The following is a 26,801-nucleotide window of genomic DNA, read 5'->3' as shown; positions in this document are numbered from 1 at the left end:
GGTGGGGTGGGGTGGGAGTGGGGGCATGAAAAGTAAACAGAAACAAATCCAAAATGAAACAGGTATTAGAATTACCAAAGAAGAATTTTTTTTTTTTTTTTTTTTTTTTTTTTGAGACGGAGTCTCGCTCTGTCGCCCAGGCTGGAGTGTAGTGGCGCGATCCCGGCTCACTGCAAGCTCCGCCTCCCGGGTTTGCGCCATTCTCCTGCCTCAGCCTCTCCGAGTAGCTGGGATTACAAGTGCCTGCCACCACGCCCAGCTAGTTTTTTTTGTATTGTTAGTAGAGACGGGGTTTCACCGTGGTCTCGATCTCCTGACCTCGTGATCCGCCCACCTCGGCCTCCCAAAGTGCTGGGATTACAAGCGTGAGCCACCGCACCCGGCCGAATTTTTAAAAAGAATTATGCGGTAGGCAGAACAGTGGCCCCTCAAAGATATCTATATCCTAATGCCTAGAACCTGTGACTGTATTACATAACATAGGAGAATTAAGATTGCAGATGCAGTTAAGGTTGCCAATCAGCTGACCTTAAAATAGGGAGCATATCCTAGATTATCCAAGTGGTACAATCACAAAGATCCTTAAATGTTGAAGACAAAGCAGAAGTGTCAGTATCAGAATGACAAACTAGGAAAAAGACTCATCGGCTATTGTGGGCTTTGAAGACAGAAGGAGGCCAAGAGCCAAGGAAGGCAGGCAGCCCCTTAGAAGCTGAAAAAGGAAAAAAAAAACACTTTCCTAGAGCTTCTAGAAAGAAACACAGCCCTGCTGACATCTTGGTTTTTGCTCAGTGAGTACCATTTCAGCCTTCTAATTTCCAAAACTGTAAGATAATAAATTTATATTATTTTAAGCCACTATATTTGTGGTAATTTGTTACAGCAAAACAAGAAATTAAAACAAGCTACTAAAACTACATCTAAGTATTTAAAGGAAAAGAGAATGAATTAACAGAGATCCTCAGTAGAAAAATAGAATCTATTAAAAAGATTCAAAACGAAAATCTAGAACTGAAAAAATACATTATTTGAGACAAAAACATTCACTGTATGGGCTTAACAGCAGATTGGATACTGCAGAATAAAAGATTAGAGAACCTAATTACAGAATAATTGAAACTGTGCAAACTGAGGCACAGAAAGAAAAAATACTGAGAAAAATAAAACAGAGTCCCTGTGATTCATGAAACAATATCAGTCTAACACACATGAACTGTGTCCCCAAGGGAAAAAGAATAAAGGAGGATAAACAGAAAAACAGCTTCAATAAAATAATGTTCAAAACTTTACTGAATATATGTATATACATATATATAAATTTATAGACCCAAGAAGCTCAAAAAATCCCAGTCAGGATAAATATGAAGAAAACTAAACCTAGCAGATAACAACCAAATTTTTGAAAACCGCAGTAAAAAGGGAAAACCTTAAAAGCAGACAAAGGAAAAAAAAAGATATCACATAGATAATGATTAAAAACTTCTGCTTGGGTATCATCAAAAACTATGCAAGCCAGAAGACAACAGAACATTATTAAAAATGCTGAAAGAAAAAAAAACTAGAAATCTATTCCCAAGTAAATTATCCTTCAAAAATTAAGATATAATAAAGACATTTGCAGATAAAATCTGAGAGAATGTGTCACCAGCAGACTTGATGTACAATTAATACTTCAGGCTAAAAGAAAATGATGCCAGATCATACTTCAAATTTACATAAAGGAAGAATGCAAGAAATGGTAAATAGTAGGTACATAAGATTTTTTTTTCATTTCTTAACTTTTTTAAAAAGGAACTGATTGTCTAAACGAAAATAATTTATTATGGGGATTCTTTTATTTAATAATTTCAATTTATAGTGAAGTTTTTTGTTTGCTTGTTTTTTGTTGTTTTTTTTTTGAGACAGGATCTTGCTCTGTCGCCCACGCTGGAATGCAGTAGCACCATCAGGGCCCACTGCAGCCTGGAGCTCCTGGGCTCAAGCGATCCTTCCCCTAAGCCTCCAGAGTAGCTGGGACTACAGGTCCACACCACCACACCCAGCTAATTTTTTTATGTTTTGTTGAGATGAGGTCTCGCCATTTTGGCCAGGCTGGTCTCGAACTCCTGGTCTCAAGCAATCCTCCCACCTCAGCTTCCCAAACTGCTGAGACTATAGGCATGAGCCACCATGCCTGGCCAGGATTTTCTTTCATATAGAAAAAATAGTGTATGACAGCAATAGCACAAAGGAAGGAAAGGAGTAAAATATAAGTGAACTCTTGGAAGATTCTTATACTCACAGTGGTATAATTTTAATTCACTGTAGATATGATCACAATAGATATGACATAATCATCAAGTACAATGTAATCCTTAGAGCTACTAAAAACAAAGCCAAGAGAAGAGAAAAGCATAAAATACTAAAAAAAGAAAATTACATTAATCTAGAAGAAGATGAGAAGGAAGCAAAAAGGTAACAACAATCAAAAACCAAAAGTACAACCATAAAACAAATAAGATAATAAATTTAAACCTAACCATATCAATAATTACACTGAATACAAATGTATCAAACATTCTAATTAAAGGCAATGATTGTTAGACTGGATAGAAAAGCAAACCTAGACAGACAGACAGATAGATAGATAGATAGATAGATAGATAGATAGATAGATAGATAGATAGATAGACAGACAGACAGACAAAGATACAGACAGTTTAGACATAAGACAATTTAGAAAACAAGAATGGAAAAAGAATTTCATGCAAACACTAATCATGAGGAAGGCAGAGCAGTTCTATTCATATAAAAGTAAACTTAAAGACAAAAAGCATTACAAGCAAATTTCTGAAAACCACAATAAAGAAACAACCTTTTGAACTAACCCTTTTAACATATGAAATTTCTCTCTGTCAGAGAAAAAGAGACAGAGACAGAAATTTCTCTCTGTCAGAGAAAAAGAGACAGAGACAGAAATTTCTCTCTGTCAGAGACAGACAGAGACAGAGAGAAATTTCATATTTTAAAATGGTTAGTTCATAAAGGAGACATAATAGTTGTAAATGTGTATGCTTATCACAACAGAGCTTCAAAATACATGAAGCAAAACCTGACAGCACTGAAGGAGGTAACCAAGAAACCCACAACTATAGTTGGAAATTTTAACTCTCTTCTCCCAGTAAGTGAAAGAAACAGATCCAAAAAAATAAAAACATAAAAGGTTTGAAAAGCACTATCAGTCAACTTTATCAAACTGGCATTTAAACAATACATCCAACAACTGCAAAATATACATTCTATATAAGTGCACACTGAATTTTAACCAAGATAGACCATCTCATGGGCCATAAAACAAATCTCATTATTTCCAAGGATTGAAGTCATACAGAGTATGTTCTCTGACCTAAGTCAAATGAAAAATAACTAATAAAAATACATCACAAAGAATCTCAAATATCTGGAAATTAAGCACCCCATTTCTAAATAACCCACAGATCAAGAAAGTCATAAGTGAAACTAGAAAATAATTTCAGCTACATAACTATGAAAACACAATATACCCAAATTTGTAGGACACAGCTAAAACATTGCTTAAAAGTCAATTTACACATTTATGATTACATTAGAAAAAAAGACAGGTTTAAAAATTAACCTCTAAACTTCCACCTTAAGAAGCTAGAAAAAGTTAAATCCAAAGTAGAAGAAAATAATAAACGTCAGCCAGGCGCAGTGGCTCACACCTGTAATCCCAGTGCTTTGGGAGGCCGAGGCGGGTGGATCACTTGAGGTCAGGAGTGGGAGACTAGCCTGGTCAACATGGTGAAATCTTGTCTCTACTAAAAATACAAAAATTAGCAGGGCGTGGCCGGGCGCGGTGGCTCACGCCTGTAATCCCAGAACTTTGGGAGGCCAAGGCGGGCGGATCCCGAGGTCAGGAGATCGAGACCATCCTGGCTAACACAGTGAAATCCCGTCTCTACTAAAAATACAAAAAAATTAGCCGGGCGAGGTGGCAGTCGCCTGTAGTCCCAGCTACTCGGGAGGCGGAGGCAGGAGAATGGCGTGAACCCTGGGGGGGCGGAGTCTACAGTGAGCCGAGATCGCGCCACTGCACTCCAGCCTGGGCAACAGCGAGACTCTGTCTCAAAAAAAAAAAAAAATTATCAGGGCGTGGTAGCATGTGCCTCTAATCCCAGCTACTCAGGAGGCTGAGGTAGGAGAATCACTTGAACCCAGGAGGCAGAGGGAGCAGTGAGCTAAGATCATGCCACTACACTCCAGCCTGGGAAAAAGAGAAAGGGGAGGGGAGGGGAGGGGAGGGGAAGGAAGAAGAAAGGAAGAAGAAAGGAAGAAGAAAGGAAGAAGAAAGGAGGAGGAAGGAGGAAAGAGGAGGAGGAGGAGGGGAGAAGGAAAATGAGAAGGAGGAGGAGGAGGAAGAGAAGGGAGGAGGAGGAGGAGAAGAAGAAGAAGGAGAGGAAGAAGGAGGAGGAGGAGAAGAGGAGGAGGAAGAAAGCAGAAATCAATGAAAACAGAAAATGGAGACATCAACAAAATACTATATTGGCTCTCTGAAAATATCAATGAAATTGATAAACTCCTAAACAAGACTAATAAAAAAGGAGAGGTGATATGCGAATTATTAATATTGGAAGAAAAGGGGGCTTCTCACTGCAGATCTTATAAAAATTAAAAAGATAAATACTATGAATGGTTTTGTGCCAATACCTTTTACAATTAAATAAAATTCCTGAATTTTGTTTAAATTTCAAATTCCTTGAAAATTACCAAAACTGACACAAGCAGAATCCAAAAGTCTGATTAATCATTTATCTGCTAAAGAATTTGAATTCATAATTAAAATCCCACAAAGAAACCTTTAGGCCTAGGTAACTTCATGGGTGAATTCTATCAAACATTTAAAACAATAGTATCAGTATAATTCAACTAAATTAAGTTTCTACATACATTGAAGATGTAATTGTAATAAAGCAATTTATCAGAAATATATTGAAAACACTAACTTCTGATTTTCCCTGAGTTTAGTAGCTCTTTGGCGAAAACACCAAAAATAGAAATTTTTTTCAAAGACTAATTTTTTTTCTTTCTTTTATTATTATTATACTTTAAGTTCGAGGGTACATGTGTACAACCCACTTACTCAGGTGGCTGAGGAATGAGAACCACTTGAACCCAGGAGGCAAAGGCTGCAGTAAGCCAAGATTGTGCCACCGCCCTCCAGCCTGGGCAACAAAGCGAGACTCTGTCTCAAAAAAAAAAAAAAAAACTGATACAGTAGATCTATTTTCAGACACAGGAAGATGTTCATAACAAATTATCAATTGGTAATGACCATTGTCAGATAATAGGATACCATGAACAGATGAACCAGTTTATGGAAAATGCATATTCATGCAAATATATTCATATAGAGATGTGTAACAGATTGTTCAACAAAATATTACCCAGTATATTCTCTGGGTGATGGATTTCTAGTCTCTTCATGTTATTTTCTTCTTCTATTTGAATCTTTTGCAATGGGCCTGGAGTTTTTTGGTAAAACATAAAGGCATTTACACTCATACACATACATAGGCATACATATACAGACACACATACTGACAGTATTTGGCTACCCTGACTTCCAATTTCTCCTAGCAAAGAAAAATTTCATTCTACCTAAAGAAATCGTTCACTTGAATCTGTAATTCGAGGCAAGTCTCTCCAGTTACTATACTTATCTGATATAAAATTGAGGTTTACTGGAAAAAGTGTGGGTTTTAGAGTTGAAATTTTGGTTCAAGTCTGCCAGTTATAGGTATCAGCTTGGTCACTTCACTTTTCTGTGCTCTAGCTTCCTCAAATGTAAAATAGGAATACGAGTATACATCCTATCAAAAGATAGGTATGAGAATCAAATAACTAATTCATATGAAAAATACTTTCTCAACATACTTTCTAAATTAGTAGTAATGGAAGTATCTAAATTATTAATATTGGTAGTATACCCTTAAGAGTAGTATACTGCCCAACAGAAAAAAAATACAATGGTACAGGATGCCAAAACAAAAGAAAAAAAGATCAGACTTTTAAAAATGGGAAGAAAACTAGTAAAGAGAAAATACGTGAAGAAATATATGCAGACAATAAGGAAATAAAATGAGCTTAAACTAATAAGAATTTCCATTTTTTAAAAAATCAAATAAATGAAGAAGTAGTTGTATTAGTCTGTTTTCACACTGCTGATAAACACATACCCAAAACTGGGCAATTTACAAAAGAAAGAGGTTTATTGTTATTGGACTTACAGTTCCACATGGCTGGGGAGGCCTCACAACCATGGTGGAAGGCAAGGTAGAGCAAGTCACATCTTCCGTGGATGGCAGCACGCAAAGAAAGAGCTTGTGCAGAGAAACTCCCGTTTTTAAAACCATCAGATCTCCTGAGACCCATTTACTATCACAAGAACAGCACAGGAAAGACCCGTCCCCAGAATTCAATCATCTCCCAGCGGGTCCCTCCCACAACATGTGGGAATTATGGGAGCAACAAGATGAGATTTGGGTGGGAACACAGAGCCAACCCATGTCAGTAGTTACAAAGTGGTCACACAGAGGATAAAAAATCTGTCCATTTAAAAGTATAGGGAAATATACACAATGTATAGTAAAACCAAAAAATCTTTTTCACCAATGGCATCAGGCTAGTACTTCATTAAGAGTGCCAAGAATTATCCTACACATAGTCTAGGAAGGAAGAATTAAGGAACAGAATATTTTGATTAACTAACTGATTGACAGAATTAATATATTCACCTGTTCCTCTGTGGATTTTAGTCTACCAGGCCAGACGCTGTTTGTTCCTAAATGTTTTTCCAGCAATTAGAATATGCTTTCATTAGGCTGGGCATGGTGGCTCAGGCCTGTAATCTCAGGACTCTGGGAGGAGGAGGCAGGCAGATCACTTGAGGTCAGGAGTTCAAGACCAGCCTGGCTAACAAAGCGAAACCACATCTCTACTAAAAACACAAAAATTAGCCGGGTGTGGTGGCATGCGCCTGTAATCCCAGCTATTCAGGAGGCTGAGGCAGGAGAATCGTTTTGAATCCAGGAGGTAGTGGTTGCAGTGAGCCAAGATCACGCCACCGCACTCCATACTGGGCAACAGAGCAAGTCTCCATCTCAAAAAAAAAAAAAAAAGAATATGCTTCCATTAAACAATTAGATTTATTATTTAGGGAAAACAATGGCATAAATACCCCGACTTTCAGAAAAGCATGGGTCACTAATAATAAACTAATAGTAAATTTTATTCATTATCCCTCTTATTTAAAAAATTCATTAAAACATGTGAACATTAGATACTTGTGTGTAATAATTATCAGAACCCATAATTAGAGTTAATCATTATTAAAGAAAATACTATGCCTGAGAAGGAAAGAAATATTTGCATAAATGTAATACATCTCTCACAATCTTTAATTTTTATTGCCATTGTTAAATTTTGCAATTCTCTCTCCTAGCTTTGGAGTCAGAAGCCCTCACTGATATACTGTGACACTATGCCATTATATGTTAAATATATTTATATATATATACACACTATATATATACACAGACACATACATGTATATAAAACAAAAGAATATATTTCTTCTTGCAAGCTACAAGAGATGTACCTGCCGTTTGCTTAAATTATATGAAAAATAACCATCTATTTAAAAGCATATTCATATAATTTATTATCTCTATTGATCATCATAGGTTTACAGAAGAAAGAGAAGGGGGATCATAACTCTTCTCATTTTAAGACAAAGAAACAGGCTCAGAGTGGTTCAACTGGAACTCCAACCCAATATCTTTTTTTTTTTTTTTTTGAGACGGAGTCTCGCTCTGTCGCCCAGGTTGGAGTGCAGTGGCGCAATCTCGGCTCACTGCAAGCTCCGCCTCCCGGGTTCACACCATTCTCCTGCCTCAGCCTCTCCGAGTAGCTGGGACTACAGGAGCCCACCACCACGCCCGGCTAATTTTTTGTATTTTTAGTAGAGACGGAGTTTCACCGTGGTCTCGATCTCCTGACCTCGTGATCCGCCCGCCTCGGCCTCCTAAAGTGCTGGGATTACAAGGGTGAGCCACTGCGCCCGGCCGCAATTTCTAACTCCAATCTAACTCTAGAGTTCTGCCATCCTACCTAGTAGCATAAAACAACAGTGAACAAAAGTAGTGAATAAAAAGCCAGTCTCACCAAAGAAACAATAAAGAGAACATCCCAGCCTGTGCCTCTCTAATGGGTAAGAAGAAATAAGAACATATTGATCCCCTCAACCCTAGGAGACCCTAGGCCATTTACCTCCTATCATTGCATGAAGTCCATTTGCCCAGAAGTACCATACAAATATTGTCATTTTCTATGTGTTATAATATAAATTAAATTAAGAAACACTGTTATTGAGAACTCAGGAATCTACAGAATGGTCTTACATAAATTTGTCTGACAAAATATAAACTTCATCAACATGATTAAATTACCTATAAAAAGGAGATTTATATCAATGATATAACGGAATCTTGCTTCAAGGATAATTTCTGGACTTAAATTTAGCATTCACTCAAGAAAGTTATACAGGAATTCAAATAAATGGGAATAATGTCATTACCAAGATAGCCTTGAATTTTCTGTATTTTTTAATCATTCACAAGTTGCAATACTTAGTATTTGCTTACACAGACCTCACAACCAATTACACTATACCTCTCAACTAATATTTCCTTTGAGAACCCTACACTTGTGTAATATTATCCTTAACTTTAGCTCATCATCATTTCTTCGAGGATATAAGCCCAATGTTATTTCTATTCTAACAACTTTCTAGCTTATCAATATTAGCTCTTAGAAGTTTGAAAACTTACACATATATGGAATTCTAACTTTGTTGCTGAAGTTGTACATGTGAAAAATTTGGAAGAAAAGAGTGCTAAAGAAAAGTCACATTGTAATTTTCAACTCCTGTTTGACCTCTCTGGACCTCACCAAATATTTATATGGATGCTGTCAGATTCAGTACTACAAACTTACTCTCTGCTAAATATCCTTTTCAAAGTGTAATTCATTAATCACAGAGCTAAATACCAAAATACGTTAGTGTCTTCTATCCTCCTTGTTCCTGACACTTCTGCAATATTAAAGAGGGTACTTGGAAGTTACTATGTGACCTTTCTTTAGCATTCCTATCTTCCAGATTGATCACATACATCAAAATAGGAGGAAAGTTTTTTACTAACAATTTCTGTTGAAGTGATCATACCTTTTTTCACACGGCTAACAACCACAACACAGAAACCAAATAAAAGTTTCTATCTACATGGTGCAATTTATGAAGCATTTTCATACTATTATGTATTTGACTCTCATAACAATTAGAGATATGCAGTGCAAATATTTTACAAATGTGAAAAATGAAAGTAATAGAATTTAAAAGACTTGATCAAAGTCAGACATCTAACAAGTAATGACACCAGTACCAAGAGCTATGTTTCAACTCTTGGTCCAGTATCTTCCCATTCCACCATGATGTCTATCAGGTAAAATATCTGTCTTATCTATAAGAGGATTCCAGAGTTTAGGCTTTTAGAAAATCATGGCATCAAACCCATTACTCCTGCTCACCTTGAAACAGAGATTTAATTACCTATTCACAGTCCATTAAAGCATAAGTATTAGTTTTATTAAAATGTGTCTGCTACATCTTATGAAATTCTCTCTCCTTGTTTCTTCACCAAAAAGGAAAAAGGTTCAAAAGGCACACTAATTAGAACAAGAAAAAGCACAACTTTTCTCAAAGAATAGAGAGTACTTCATTAAATTTTTGTTTGTTTGTTTGAGATAAGAGTCTCTCTCTGTCGCCCAGGCTGCAGTACGGTGCTGTGATCTCGGCTCAATGCAACATCCACCTTCTAGGTTCAAGCAATTCTCCTACCTCAGCCTCCCAAATAGCTGGGGACTACAGGTGCACACCATCACACCCAGCTAACTTTTGTATTTTTTGGTGGAGACAGGGTTTCACATGTTGCCCAGGTTGCTCGAACTCCTGGCCTCATGTGATCCACCCACCTCAGCCTCCCAAATTGCTGGGATTACAGGTGTGAGCCACCATACTTGGCCTTAAATACTTCTTTAAAAAGTAAAAAATTTTAAAAACTAAATAAAAGAAATTAATATAAAATAATAAAAAAAAGCAAAATACAATTAAAAGTAAAATTAGAAACTAAGGAATTAAGCTAAAACATTTTAAAGTAACATAAAAATATTAAATATCTAATAAATGAAAAAAAAAAACACCAAATACATTGAAGATAAAAGTTAAACAAGGCAAAAATACAAATTCCAAAATGAAAGTATCTGCACCATCTTCATGCAGGTGGCATGAGGTGGTGCAAAGAACTAGCAGGCCATCTTTGGGCCAAGTTTCTGGTTACAGATCCCACAAGTAGAAGACAGGATCTTTGTTCTCCCCCTTATTTGCAGAAGATTCAACACTTGCAACCTTCTGGGTTAAAAATAAGTATGTGGGGCCAGGCGTGGTGGCTTACGCCTGTAATCCCAGCACTTTGGGAGGCCGAGGTGGGTGGATCACAAGGTCAAGAGATCAAGACCATCCTGGCTAACATGGTGAAACCCCATCTCTACTAAAAATACAAAAAAAAAAAAAAAAAATTAGCCGGGCGTGGTGGCGGATGTCTGTCAAGTCCCAGCTACTCGGGAGGCTGAGGCAGGAGAATGGCATGAACCCGGGAGGGGGAGGTTGCAGTGAGCCGAGATGGTGCCACTGCACTCCAGCCTGAGTGACTGAACAAGACTCCGTCTCAAAAAAAAAAAAAAAAAAGTATGCGGGAGGAAGATACCTCTTAGAGAGCACCAGCTTATTCATCTCTTCCCCATAAATCAGGCAAAAGCACCCTCAATCTACTCTCCTCAAACCCAGCTTTTAAATTAAGTTTTAACTCAGAATGAGATTGAAAAATCCCTTAACAGCAATACATAAATAATTTTTGTGTTTTGACCAATTCAGCCATACCTTAAAAAGATCGACTTTAATCATAATTAAAATTGTTTTAAAATAAATTTAAATTATATGTTTAGTCTGTCATATATATTAAACACAATGTAAATTATATGTTTTTGAAGAACTAAGATACCCTGAAAAGGTAAAGTGTAAGCCATCTTAAAATGTATAGGATAACTAGAAGGCAATTCTAATCTTCATGATTTGAAAGGCATTCCAGAAGACTTCAGTGACTTCAAACATTTTTAATGCTTTGATCAATATTTTGAGTATATAAGAAAGTAGCAGTAAGTGATGCAAGGTTTAAGGTGGAAAATTTGATATGAATGCCATCTCCTCTCTTTCTTTCCATATCCATTTATAAACAAAATGGTCATTGTTAATCTGGACAATTACTGAGAGAAATGAATCAAAAAGTTACCGGCCAGGCATAGTGGCTCACACCTATAATCCCAGCACTTTGGGAGGCTAAGGTAGGCAGGTCGCTTGAGCTCAGGAGTTCAAGACCAGTCTGGGCAAAATAGCAAAGCCCCACCTCTACAAAAATTAGCTGGGCATGGTGGTGTGTACCTGTAATCCCAGCTACTTGGGAGGCTGACGTGGGAAGATCACATTGAGCCCAAGAGGTGGAAGTTGCAGTGAGCCAAGATCACATCACTGCACTTCAGCCTGGGCAACAGAGTGTGACCTTGTCTCAAAACAAAAAAAAAAAAAAAATTACCCAAAGATTTTATAATCCCCCAAGAAGAGTAAATTATTAGTCAATGGGTTTAGTAATGGGCTTTATAATGAATTTTAAACAGCTATATCAGCTCTATCAAAGGCAAAGTTTACAACAATGACATCTTAAACATTATACTGCGGATTCATTTATGTCTTCAACTATTAAGCTAAAATGAGGCAAATATTTACAAATTAAAATTTTGTCTTTCAACTAGCATTCCATTTCAATATTTCCACGTTTAGGGTATATATTCAATGTCCCTAACAAACACTACAGTAATCATTAAAAGTTGGAAGCTAGTATTTTTGTACGTAACAGTTCTCAGCTTATTATTTCTTCTCTGACATGTCTAAACCTGTACATCATGAAAGAACCAACACATAATCTTGATGAAATTGTGCTGCTCCTTATTGTCAGTGATTACTCTGCAGGTATTCATCAACAGAATCACACATTTCATAGTAAAACTAAGACTCCAAAACTTAGTTCTCAAGTCTTGAAGTAATAAGAACAAAAAAATTCTAAAGACATTATTTTCTAAAAACCAAAAAAATTAACTTCATTAACTGCTTATAATTATTAAACAGAAATTGCTCTTTTAATATGAGTAAAAATGATGAAGACCTTCAAAAATATTTTCTAAATATTATATTACTTCCTCTTCCAAATATCATATCTAAAATACACTGTAATCTTGAAGAAGAAAAAAAAGAATCCTTTCTGAACCACTTCCATGCAAGTTTAAGAGCACCTATAATTTTAATGCATAGACCTTGAGGACATATGATGTTCCCGTGTATTAAAACACATTTGAACTTATTTGGCTTTCAAATGAACCACGTTTTCTGTATAAACATACCAGTTAATTTCAAATAATTTATAATTAATTTGATGATAATCTTAAGAAAATAAAAGTCATCTAAGATTTTATAACTACCCAGGTGATAAAATTTTAAAGGACTGCTTAATTCTAATTAATAGTAAATTTGAATACTAAACCTTCATGCTGGTGCATTTCTGTTACCAAACCAAGAGAAAATTATTTTTTTAATGAGTAATTTCTGGAATCATATATATCCGCAGAAGGCTATCAGATGAACTAACCTGGTTGTTGTGTGCTTTTCTTCAGATTTGAGTGATAATTAAGAAGGAACTGAAAAAGGAAAAGGCTCTATCTTGATCTTTACCAGTTCTGCCTACAAAGTTACAGTTTGTGGTTTTTCAACAGCTCTACTTAACAAAAAAAAAAATTTTTTTTTTAAATGAAGTGCCCATTGCTTGTGATGACAAAAATCTAGAAGCTTTCAAAGTCCTTTACGTTCAATTTTTTTTTAAGATTTAAGGAATCTTCAATAGGAATTGATAATCAGAACAATCTTTTACTAATTTCACTGTAATAACAATATAACTTAGCAAGTAATCATTGAACACCATTCTCGTGTAAGATACCTTCCCAAAATCTGCAAGAGATTCAAAGAGGTACTTGTCCTTAAAAGCCTGAAATCCAGTAAACAACATAAATCAGGACAATAAAGACCTAGCTCAAGATAGACTAACTTCCATGAGACAGACACCAAAAGGCTTATTAGTCAGCATTTTTTTTTTTTTTTTTTTTTTTTTTTTGAGATGGAGTCTCGCTCTGTCGCCCAGGCTGGAGTGCAGTGGCACAGTCTCGGCTCACTGCAAGCTCTGCCTCCCGGGTTCATGCCATTCTCCTGCCTCAGCATCCTGAGTAGCTGAGACTACAGGTGCCCGCCACCACGCTTTTTAAATAAAATTGTACCGTGTTTATTTGAGGTGCCCAACATGATGAAATACATATAGATAGTAAAATGGTTGCTATAGTGAAGCCAATTAACACATCTATCATCTCACATACTTTCCTCTTTGCAACAGAAGCAGCTAAAATCCATTTATTTAATAACAACCCCTAATATAATACAATTTTATTAACTTTGGTCCTCATATTGTATATTGGATCTCTAGACTTGTTCATTCTGTATATCTGCTATTTTGCATCCTTTGACCTACCTTGCCTCATTTCCTCTACCCCCACCCCACCCATGGTAACCACTGTTTCATTCTCTATCTCTGTGTATCCGAGCATTTAAAAATATATATTCTACATATAAGTGGGATCATGCAACATTGTTCTTCCTGGGTCTGACATATTTCATTTAGCATAATGTACTCCAGGCCCATCCATGTTGTAGCACACAGCATTATCTCCACCGTTTTAAGGCTGAATAATATTCCATATTGCATATATGTACACACATCACATTTTCTTTATCCATTCTTCTGCTGAACTACTACAGGATCCAGCAATCCCTCTTCTGGAAAAAAGATAAAAATCACCACCTTGTAAAGACATCTGCCAGCTTGGCGGTGGCTCACACCTGTAATCCCAGCACTTTGGGAGGCCAAGGCAGGAGGATTACTTGAGGTCAGGAGCTCAAGACCAGCCTCCACAACACAGTGAGACCCCATCTGTATAAAAAATGTAAAAATTAGCCAGACATGGTGACATACGCCTGTAGTACTGGATACTCAGAAGACTGAGGCAGGAGGATCCCTGGAGCCCAGTTCGAGGCTGCAGTGAGCTATAATTTTGTCACTTCTTTTTACATTTTTTTTTTTACTTCTGAAGCTTCACTTTAACAAATCTTACCTGTTTAATACTGTAATTATACTTTTTTTAAAAGAAAGGAATTTAACAATTATTAAGCCCATAATACCCTACACCATTTCCATTCCTTTTCTTTAAAAGCCATCTCAGTACCTTTATCAGTTTAACAATTCAACAAATATTTACTGAGCACATACTATGAGTCAGACACTGTTTTAGGCTCTGAGTAAACAAAATTAAATGCAACAATCCCCTGCCAAGGCAAGTTACACTGTAGCAGAGAGATTCTTTATCTTCTTCATTAGATGCAACTATTTATACCAAAAGCAATATATTCTTTACTCTTAACTATTCACACAAGATTTTGAATATGAACTCCAATTAACTTTAGAAAAAGATAACCACCTGACACCCAATTGTCTCTCCCTCTATTACCTCACAACTACCCCCAAGATCTCCCCACTCCTCTACTGTTCCCTAAGCAATGAGCTGAGTTAGGTGCCTTCTTCGTACTTCAGTGTTATATGCGCTATACAACCTCTACCATAGCCTTTAGTACTCTTACAATTATTGACTTGAAATTGACACTTCCCCTTCAAGAATGCCATCTCAATTGCATTTCATCTGTGCATGACACATAATTGGCACTCAGAAACATTCACTGAAGGAATGAGAGGGCTGAATACTTTCTATGGTGTTTAAGCTCTTCTTCTGATGTCTGTTTAGAATATCACAATAATTCTGGTCAAGCCTACAATCAGTCAGGGATTTTCTAACACGAGTGGCTTTTTAAAGTCGCTGCAGAAGATTTCACTGCTGTTGTTCTAAAGGTAGCACAGCATAATTGTTAAGAGCTCAGGCTCTAGTACCATAGAGACAGGTTCAAATCCTAGTCTTACCTCTTAAGTCTGTGTGCTTTGGGCAAGTTGTTGAACCTTTCTGAGCCTCAATTTCCTTATGTTTTGAAAAGAATAACAGTCAGTAAATTTTATAGTTGAAGTGAAGACAAATGGAAGATGTCGGCTCTTGGTACATTTTCTGACATATTATAAATACCAAATAAATAGTTTCTATTACTATTTATGTAGAACATCTAACTAGAAGCCTAATCAGAGAAAATAAATTGAAAAATAAGGTCCTGTAACCATGACATTATAGCTTTAGTTCATTAACTAGGAACTTTAGGCAGTAAAAACAAGTCTTTATGAAATTCACTGAATTAATACTCTGACTAAATATACTCACACACTTACTAAAGTTGTTAATCACAATTACAAGAGTATCAACACATACGGTGGAAAAATGGTAAAATGAAACTAGAATTCGGCAGTTACAGATACATTTGACCCTTAGTCAACAGATCTTTCCATTATAAAAACTGCTTATTTTTAATTGATTTGAGTTTACAAGGTTTTCTTTAAAATTAAAATGTTCCCTTAAAAAATACATAATAAAAAATAAAAATAAAAATAAATGTTTCCCTGAAGGCTATCAGTTGTTCACACCTCACTGTTAATTATTCAGATATACACTTTAAGTAACACCGGTGTACCTAAAAGAAATTGTTAGTTGAAAAGTCGTGAGAAGAGAAGAGGGGTAATCTTAGTGGAGCAGGCCTATATAATGCTCATTGTGAGAATTTTTACCAGTCACCAGGCAGCATGATGATAATGGCACCTACAAGGTGACAGCAGAGGAGATCCAGGAATTGTAAAAGGCATCAAAGCAATTCCCCCCACACTCCATGTGATTATACTAAGTGCTCTTTAAGGAAACTCAAGTTCTGTTATTCTACTCTTCTCTTATTCAATGTCATAAGAATTAGTACCACAATCTCCTAAATAAATACTTCCAAAAGGTCAAGTCAGGATCACCTTTTAGCAAGTTCCCTCACAAGGCCAATGACTGACCTATCACAGAAACACGAACCAAGACATTACTTTCTATAGATAAAATTAAATTACTACTTGAAATAAATCAACAGTTTGAAAGTGGGAAAAGTTTTTCAATGTTAAACATTAAGCTTATTTCCAGGGAAGAAGTATTATTTTGGAAATGATTAAAAATCCAAGAGCTCAAATGTGATATTCTCATTGTTATCTAAAATACCATGGCCATCTGTGTAAAGCATTCTAAACATGTCTATTGCTAGTATTATATGAACACTTTAAAATGTATACTGTACACAGTAAATTATTATCCTCTAACTTACAAATAAAACATGAAAATTTAGAGAAAAAGAATATATTATCTGAGCCTAAGAAAAATCTGAAAATGAGAGAATATTATCAAAAGCATATCAGGAACATATCACCTTGAAAGTCGAGAAAACAAAGTTATAGGAGAAAACCTGAATAAACTTGCACTGTGGCAACACAGCAGTGACCAAATAACAGTCTTAAAGCATACCACTGTGAAATCTGCAGCAGACACCAAGCAGCCTCTCACATTTAACAGTGGAAATCATGAACATCAAAAACCAAGAGGTCACCTTAGATTAAAGCGGCAAAAATAAAGAACATGTAAACAAATGAAAGTACCTAATGAGAAAGTGATAACCAAACCATTAAAATGTAAACTTTGCAACATACCTATGAAAGTAATAATCAACAAATACTGAACAGTGAAATTTGATTTGCTTTTTACACTTGCAGGCAGCTATGTGAAGGAGGATGTAATGCCCCAAGCCACATATAAAAGTACATATATGCTCAACTATTTTCTATATAAATCAAGAAGGGCATAACCCAAGGACATGGTTCTGAAGAATCACATTACATTTTGTTCCTGGCTAGCAGTGTAAAAGAATAAAACCGTTCCATTTTATTTTATTTTTTAATAGAGATGGGGGCCTTGCTATGTTGCCCAGCCTGGTCTTGATCTTCTGACCTCAAGGGATTCTCCCACCTCTTCCTCCCAAAGTGCCGGGATTACAGGTATCAGCCACCATGCCTGGTCACAGTTTCATTTTCTTCAACAATTTAGCTTATACAGTTTGCATTACTCTAATTTATCCTAGTGCATCTGAATTGAGAGAGACTCGGAGTTCTTAAATGAACACAAAGTCATAGCAAAAACAACTATCATGGTAACCACATTTTACTCATACTTTTTCCATGTTGGACGATAATGCAATACCTCCTAAACTACTTTATTATCTGTATGATTCATCAAGATTCTACTTTCTAAATGTTAGAGTTTTGTTGGGTTTTGGTATGTATGAATCATTATAGATGAGTTTTAAGGTAAATTCACAAACATTATATATAGCAACTGTTCTTATAAATCTTTTGATATGAGGAGAGGAAAGGAGACATAAGAACTGAATGAAAAGAGCTTGAGGATGGGGTATTCCAAAACAGCCCATTCCAAGACATATATGGACTTCTATTTCTAATGCCCCTGTACTGTCATACCAGCACACATTTAAAATCATTTCTACAAGCAGCTCTCTGTAGATTAATGTAATCAACATTCATTTATTCAATGGCCAAGCATTAAGCTAGGTCCAATTTATTTTTATTTTTTATTTTTTAGAGATAGAGTCTCCCTCTATCACCTAGACTAGAATGCAGTGACACAATCTCAGCTCACTGCAATCTCTCTCCGCCTCCTGGGTTCAAGTGATTCTCCTGCCTCAGCCTCTCAAGTAGTTGGGACTACAGGCTCTTGACAGCACACCCTGCTAATTTTTGTATTTTTAGTAGAGACAGGGATTCACCATGTTGGCCAGGCTAGTCTCAAACTCCTGACCTCAAATGATCTACCTGCCTCACCCTCCCAAATTGCTGGAATTACAGGTGTGAACCACTGCACCCAGCCCCAATTTCTTTTATTCATTCTGTAAATATTCATTAAACATGTCAGATGTGTTAAGTTTTTTCTTAAGAATACAAATTAATAAGTTCTGGTTCATGAAGAACTTACCTCAAGCAGGGCAAACATACATTTAGACACATCAGTATTTCTCTAAATGACCATATTAAACGTATCTATAATAATACAATAAGTGCTAAAATACCAAGCAGAAGCAAAATGTTGTAGAGTCTAGTGTAGATAGTATCACTATAGACAAAAAGTTATCGAATGCAAAAAGGAAGTTTAGAAATACCTTTCTTGTGCAGGGCATGGAGGACACTAAGAATTCTTTGGCTTAAGGTTCTAATTTAACAAAAAGTGAAAGGCAGTTAAACTGTTAACATAAGTTGCAGATAAGGAAAATTGATAATTTGATACTGGGTTGGATAGGCAGATCAAAGTAGAGAGCTGGTAGCAAAGAAGAATTTGTTCCTAAGAGAAACTGTTCTAGGTTAAAAGAAAGGAATAAAGAAAACAAGACGTGCTAAAGATGTTTTAAAACTACTATTAAATAGCCAGAACTATTAGATCAAAGATTCACTAAATATGAAGATGCAAATCCTAAAAATGGAAAGTGATAGGGAGGGAAATGGGATGAGTTAGGGTCTGCAACCACAAAGAAAAAACTCAGTAATTGTTTTAGGTGGAATTATATTGGATTCATTAATTTTAGGGAACACATTGTATTCCCATTTGGAAAAAAGTATTTGTACCACATACAGTTTATACTCAAATATTTCCTCGCATGATAAAACACCTATACACGTGAAGTCACTATGCAATGGGAGGCAACAGAGCAGTAGTTAAAATACAGACTCTGGACAGACTACCCTGAGCAAGTTTCATCATTTCTCTGTTCTTCAGGTTCTTCATGTGCCAAATGGAAACAAGCATTTCCTATATCATAAGATTTTTGTGAGGCTTAAATAATACATGAAAAATACCCAGAATTGTGCCCAGCACAGAATAAGTACAACATATTAGCTGCTGCAGCTGCTGCTGCTCCTCCTCCTCCTCCCCCTCCTCCTTTTCCTCCTCCTCTTCCTCCTCCTCCTCCTACTCCTCTTCCTCCTCCTCCTCCTCCTTTTCCTCCTCCTCTTCCTCCTCCTCCTCCTCCTCCTCCCCCTACTACTGCTACTATTACCACTTGGAATAAACTATCTACAAAATAAAAAAAGAGAAAGCTAGAGTACCAAGGCTATTTCCCAGAAGAGAAATACTTAGAGGCATACCCAATCTTTTATTGACGAAAAGTTACTTTTCATTTCCCTGAAGTCTTAAGTCACTTTGGGGAAGGTGGGGACAGTATGGTAACAATGACTTCTGTTAACAGAATTGAGGAGAGGCCATCACTGCTGGCTGTACTTCCCTGCCTGCTAAAAGGAAGACAGACAACAAAAAGAATAAGAACACTAGCAATTATCTTGGAGATCTACCAGGAAGAGCATTAAAATCTAAATTTTGGCACTTCACTCTTGGACAGCTGGAGCAGAAGTTACTGGGAGGTTGTTCTGCCAGGGAAACCTCCATTAAAAAAATGCCACAACTAATCTGTCAGACACCACCAGAACAAATTCTACTAACACATAGGGGACACTATAGGGAAATACTACCAACCCCTCTTATGGCATTTTTTTAGATTTGTAGAGCACTCCATGAAACTAACAAGCTATTTTCCAGAATGTTCTGAAATATGTTGTTCTAAAAAAAAAAAAAAAATCAATATAATGCCTCTGAAACAAGTCCAAACAGCAGTAGATCAGATAAAGATCACAATCTTACCAGAGGAGCTTTATCAAGTTATATTTTAAAAGCTAATGTCATTTCACACTGTTAACTAAAATTTAATTAACAACCTGTCTCTGAAGATACTTATCTAAGTTATTCAGGATAAATGAAAACATTTAGACTTATCTATTAAAAATGAACAAGAGAAGCATGCCAAATACCTTAACATAATGTCACCAATCTTAGTATAAACCAAATTTACTCTAAATATATTTTCTATTTGATCAGTCATCAAAAAATAAATATTCTGAGACTTCTTTAACAAAGGCATTTTAATTGATTTCTCAACATCTATTCATTGCCAATTTAAATAAATCAATCACGATAGTCTTGCCACCCACCCCTTTACCTCTACCCCACCAATGACAATTTCAGGAATGGTCAGGCGCATGCCAACTTAGGCTACCAGGATCTAAGGAAAGGCTCTCTAGGGGATTTGAAAAAGAAACTTTCTGGCTCTAAATAGAGACATGTAAAGCCGGTGTCTGTCACCCCCAGAGTCACAAATGAAAAAGCAGAGTTCCAACTTCCACTGACAGTCTTATAACCGCAAGAAATCTAAGCCCTCCAATGACACCATTACTGTGAGTGGCAGAAATGAGAAGCAGAAAGCACCTGGATGTTCGATGACTTCTTGTATGAACTATATCAAGTTTCTCTAGTTTCTCCATTATTTAAACCAGTCTTATGTTTGTACTCCAAAGCATCCTAATTTATACATTTTGTTTTCCAAGTCTATTACTATTTAAGAATTTCACCCATGCACATTTAATGTTAGCAAAAAAAAAATTATCGTACCTTAAACAAGCTGATAATGCACATATCAGAGCCTCATTAAAACAAATAGGTACTAGCAGTTAAATAGGACGATTCCAATAACTTTTAAAATATTTTTCATATATTTTTCTATTTAAGATTTAGCTATAAAGTAGAACATTGATAAAATATTACAGAAACATAAATCTCTCAATTTGGCAAAAAAGTTTACTTTTATAGCCCTCTTATAGTTATTGATTTTATTATATAGTTACTATTTTATCACTTGTTATTTATAATAGTTACTGATTATAGTTATTATTTGTTAGAACCTAAAATATTAGCCATATTCATACCATTTAAGTCATAATAAAAGAAGAAAGGTTACTGCTGCTTACATGGCTGAGTTTAGTTTTTTAAAATGTCTTTAGAATTTTCTGCCAATTAGCCATATAGAATGGATTATTTGCAACCTACAGAGAAGCCAACATTATTTACTTTAACCATTTATCATATTTACAACTTTACCAGGCTAGATATAAACTGTTAAAATACAAATGAAGATGTTTCTAAAAAGTAGTGATTTAAATAACAACAGCAAAAAGACAAGGTATAATATTAAAGCAGGGCAGAAGTAGAAGATACAAACTGGAATAACTAGCTCATGAAAAGTGGAAAAGAGCAAAAAGAGGAAGAAGGGAGCAAATCACTCAAAAGTCTTTATAAAAAGGTCACAATCTCTCTGACACATGCATAGATTGGGTGTTACATAAGGCAAACTGATCTTTTAACAAGATCACTTTAATACACATTTAAAATTAGAGAATCCATATTTTCCAAGTGAAATTAGCCTGGTGTGTGTGTGTGTGTGTGTGTATATGTATATTTTTTTTTTTGAGACAGAGTCTCACTTGGTCACCCAGGCTGGAGTGTGGTGGCGCTGTCTCGGCGCACTGCAACCTCCACATCCCCAGTTCAACTGATTCTCGTGCCTCAGCCTCCCCAGTAGCTGGGATTACAGGCATAGGCCACCATGACTGCATAATTTCTGTATTTTTAGTAGAGATGGGGTTTCACCATATTGGTCAGGCTGGTCTCGAATTCCTGGTCTCAAATGATCTGTCCACCTCGGCCTCCAAAAGTGCTGGGATTATAGACATGAGCCACTGTGCCATGCCTTTACAAGCAATATCAGATGAGCGTTACTTCACACACCTTCGGTAATGTTGTGGTAGGTATTTTTTAGATTAATTCATATCATAAACCACTATAGAATAGAATTAAATTGGAGCTGAAAATATAATGTATCCATTTGAGTATCCATTCTACCTATTATATCCATTCTTCAAAGAGAACCTGGTTGGGGCTCAAAATAATGCAAATGGACAAACTTTACTACATATAGGACAATAAAAGATAACTTCATCAACTAGAAAAGGCTCCCTACAACCTAGGATCACTCCTTGCCAATAGACAAACCTGACCACAGCTGCAGTTCAAATAGACCAGGAGTACAGTAGTAGGGCTGGTGGAGCCAACAATGTGTGACTTCATACTAAAATTAGCCATGCCCATTTCACCACAACTGGGTTGGGCTTCTCTATTTTAAGGTGTGCACCTCCAAATTACTTAAGAGTATGTAATTGCTGGATAGTTTCTGAAGCTAAAAGTGTCAGCAGACTTTCCTCCAAGGCTTTAGGATGGCCAATAAGTCCACAAAACCCCTATGCTTAATCATCATGCTATCCAGGGTCTAAGCACACAGCAAGTAAAGACATACTTTAAGTATCTAGAAAGACATACCATGCAAGAACACATTAAAAGAAAATAGGCAAGAAAAGAATTCCTTATTCTTGTCTGCTAACCCTGCCCCCTACCACACACATGCACAATACACAATAGGACAAAAGTGGAGGGAAATGATGAAAATCATGACATTAAAGTACTATGCTGTCATCTTTTCAGGAAATTGTAAGGAACTGACAGCTGAAACCCTTCCACGTAATTTCACACTACTGTTTACCTCCCTGCAAAAGTGCTGTGCTCCTGGAGTAAATCCAGCAGAAGGGGCTACTCAGTCTGCATTCTGCGTTCTGGAAACATCAGAAGCGAAGTGGTGTAGCTTCCATTGGTAAAAAGACACTAAATTTCCAAACATAAATGAAAGAAAATGAAAAGACACGCCCTTTCACCAAAACTAACGATAACTTTACCAATGAATGGTGAAACTGAGTTGTAAGTTATATGGGCTTAACACACACCTGAAATTCAAGCTGCACAGATAACATTCATGATTTTTATAATCCCAGGGCAAAGACTTAACACCTATTTTATTACCAGCAACTTGAGACACTCAATGCAGAATACACATTTAGTAGTATTATTTTCCTATTACTATCATGTTCCAGCAGTCCACAATATTAACACTTGCTTTGACAGATTCAATCAATTATTTTAAGAATTAGCACAACAGGCCAGGTACAGTGGCTCACACCTGTAATCCCAACAATTTGGGAGGGCAAGGTGGGTGGATCATTTGAGCCCAGGAGTTCAAGACCAGCCTGTGCAACATGGTTAAACCCCGTCTCCACAAAAAATATACAAAAATTAGCTGAGCATGGTGGTGTGCATTGGTAGCTCCAGCCACTGGGGAGGCCGAGGTGGGAGGATCACCTGAGCCTGGTAAGGAGAGGCTGCGGTGAGCCCTGATCATGCCACTGCACAGCCTGAGGAACAGAATGAGATCTTGTCCAAAAAAAAAGAGACCTTGACAAATAACAGAACACAGAAGACACATACCTTCATTTTCAGAGGCATGACATTTCACTTTCAACACCAAGTCAAAGGTTCTGTCTGGATTTGCCCTAAAAGCAAAAAGTTTAAATTAATTTCCTATGACAAATAAACATCTCTATGAAACTTGTATTTTCTTAATTCTAAAACTAATCTTGTTTTTGTCTCAATACATTTTATGTGACTATATTACTACAGTATAGTAGAAATAACAATGAAACTGTTTTCTCAATTGAGCAACTTAAAAGAGCTGAGACTTAGGAATTCTGACACTTGGGGAAAAGCATTTAAACTCTGAGACTGTTTTCCCTCACCTAGGAGGTGCCTTGTCCACTTCACAGAATAACAGTGAGGATTATAAATCCAATAACATATATGCAAGTACTTCATAAGTACTAAGTGCTACAAAAATGCAAAGTATTGGTTTTATCTTATGGGATCAAATTTAAAAGCCAGAGTGTCCCTAAGTGTCATTATACCCTGCCAACAGAGTTTGACACAGGTTCTTAGGCTCTCTCCAAAGGACTTGCAATGTAAGTGTAAATGATGAACACGTGGTTCCACCTGCCAGGTTCTAGATGACCATAAAACATTGATAATGCTCCATGAATGTGATACATTGCATATACTTTTCTTAAAATGTATTTACTGTACTTATGCATATTTAAAGTAGCAAACTACTCGTAGCTCTAAGGCTAACAACATAAAAAGGCTTCTTTTTATCCATTATCTTTGGAAAAACTAGTCATCTGCTTCCATGTTAGATTTTCCCACTAGAAACTGTATAAGTTTACTTTGCTTAATTCAGAAGTTATTGACTTTTTTACTAACTTGCCATATTTGCAAAATTTCAAAGCAACATTGGTTAAATTTCAAAAAGTGAACTGAAATATACTGAGACACTTTTTCTTCATAACATTGCTGTTTAAATCTCTCATTCCATCATAAGGTAAAAGATTAAGTCTGGTACCACAACGGCCAATGTGTTAATATCTCAGTTATTCCTGCTAACAAGACCTTAGTGCCTTTGTACATTGGCTGTATTTCATATGTACTTCCTTCAAGAAACGAATGCCAGCTCTGACTTTAAAAAAATACATATTTCTGTTTTTAGAAGCTTTTCTTATAAGATGAATCTGGAAACATAGGAAGTGACAAGATATAAATTAACACGCAAATATACATTTTCTCAGCCTTTCCACTATTAACTTGTTTCAATGGGAATAATCTGGGCTCAGATGACTTCCTCCCTCTTAAAACAATTAATGTCAAGAAGCATACTATTTTTACCCACTTACCCTGCCCACCACGATGTCAAACACACTGAAGAAAATAATTCTATTACATAATTCCCCTCTTTCCCTAATATTCTTTAGAATTTCTCTTAGGTGTAAAAGTTAAATATTGACTCAGTTTTACTTATGTGAAATTCAAACGGCCTTTCACAATAATACAAATATACATGGCATTATTTTAAACTTTGTGAGAAGGAGGTAGTAAAGGGTGGGTAAGCGAAGTAAGAAGGAATTCTTTCCAAAGTTAAGTTTCAGAAGAAAAATATAAAACTCATGCCTCTAAGATACCTAGAAACAAATCACCACCGTTATTAAAATTGCTTTTTACCTAATCTCCTGAGCAAAGTAGTCGTTGATAAATACTTTAGCACACACATAAAAATACCCTCTAATTGGATACCGTTTTGCAAGAACCATGCATCTACAGTTCCTCCACAAAGAAACACCAGAGACCAATCTAATTTTATAAGCAGAATCATAAGAAAACATCCAAGACAAAAGTAACAAACAGACTTAAGAAAACACCGGTTATATTAATGCTCAGAGAGCACTCGGAATAATAATCTCTTAACGTCAACGCTGACTCCCTCCCGGACACCACACGCACACAGGCAGCCCCAGGAGAGTCACATCTGACACACTCCGGGGAAGCACGAGAACCCCTCAGCGGCGGTGTCAGAGGCCGCCCGGCCTCCCCCTGTCCCCCGAAAGGCGGGCGTCGACAAGGCGCTAGTGGCCTCTCCAGGAGGAGCCGCGCCAACCCCGGAGGGCCGGGGACGCAGGGCGGGCAGGCTTTGCGGCCTAGCGCCGTCCCTCCCGCCGGCCAGAGGCTTGGGGGCCGGACTGCACCCCCAGCCCGCCCGGCCAACCTCGGCCGCCCGGGAAGCCGGTTGAGCGTGGAGGCGCGGAGGAGCCGAGCTGGCCTGGGAGGGGCCGCCGAGGGACGCCCGCCCCCGACGCGCTCGGGCCCCCCCACTCACTTGGTCCTGCAGTCCATGGTTACATGTCGGTGTGGGGCTGTCCGTCCGGCCCCCGCGCGCTGGCCTGGAAGCCCGCAGCCCGGCCGCGCGAGGGTCGCGCCGTCCCCGCCCACGCCGGCGGCCACACCGGGAAAGAAGCTGCTCACAGCAGCCGTGGCGGCGAGCCCATGTCGGCTGCGCCCCCGGCACTTCCCCGCCTCCCACCCCACCCACCAGAGCCTTTCTGTGACAGCAGCGGTGGCGTGGCCGCCGCCCCCGTCTCCGCCGGTAGCCGCCACCAAAGCTGAGGCCTCTCAGTTCCTGCGACCGGAGCCGCCCGCTGCGGCTCCTGCACCTTCTTGCAAATCAGGAAGTCGCCGGGAGGGGGAAGGGGCGCGCGGGGACGCGCCCAGCGGCTTCACCTGGGCCGTGCGGCTCGCAAGTCGGAGGCTGTGGAGGAGGCGGGGGACATGTCCCCGCGCCCGGGCGGCCAGAGGGTGCAGGAGGAGCGCTAGTGCCTGCCGGGATGGCCCACGTACCGCTTTGCCACCGAGCCAGAAAGGCAAGGTGCCCCCTGTGTCCTCAGCATGAACCAACCGGCTTCCTTTCTGGGTCCAGTCCGGATTCCAGGGCATCGGGGCTGCAACCCCACAAAGGGCGAAGTACCTGGAAAAGTACCTCGACCTGCAGTATTTTCCACACACATACACACGGACTTGGGTTCCTTTCATTTCATACTGCAAATTCAGAGCTCAAGTTGATGCCCCTGGCTCTTGCGTCACTCCAGCTGTGGCCTGGTTACAGCTCTCTGAAATCCAGAGCTACCCCCTCCTGATTCAGGAATGTTCAGACATGTGCACCTGCTAAATAGCCCTGTCAAGTGGCCAAATGGTAGTGCCCCCACTTGTCTGCGCATGTGGGAGGCAGACATTCCTATACGACAGACTGCAGTAATAAC

General features: G+C 37.8%; 1 protein-coding gene across 4 annotated transcripts in view; it reads right to left on the bottom strand.

The window, feature by feature from the left end:
• Positions 1 to 26,206, bottom strand: part of DENND1B (DENN domain containing 1B) — a 269,661-nt gene extending 243,455 nt beyond the window's left edge. For 3 of the 4 annotated variants that reach the window (XM_058430629.1, XM_058430628.1, XM_058430630.1), the window contains exons 1-2: positions 25,865 to 26,020; positions 23,596 to 23,660 (exon numbers count right to left, since the gene is read on the bottom strand). In XM_058430629.1, the coding sequence (XP_058286612.1) occupies positions 23,596 to 23,660; positions 25,865 to 25,881 (82 nt within the window). In that variant the 5' untranslated portion in view covers positions 25,882 to 26,020. Of the gene's footprint in view, positions 1 to 23,595; positions 23,661 to 25,864 lie in introns of all 4 variants that reach the window. The other variant, XM_058430627.1, reaches the window with a different exon arrangement.
• Positions 26,207 to 26,801: the final 595 nt, after the last annotated feature.

This window comes from Hylobates moloch, unplaced genomic scaffold (genome assembly GCF_009828535.3).
Source record: "Hylobates moloch isolate HMO894 unplaced genomic scaffold, HMol_V3 SCAFFOLD_18, whole genome shotgun sequence".
NCBI lineage: Eukaryota > Metazoa > Chordata > Mammalia > Primates > Hylobatidae > Hylobates > Hylobates moloch.
Note: the sequence above shows the minus strand (reverse complement) of the source record. Positions and strands in the feature narration are given on the sequence as shown.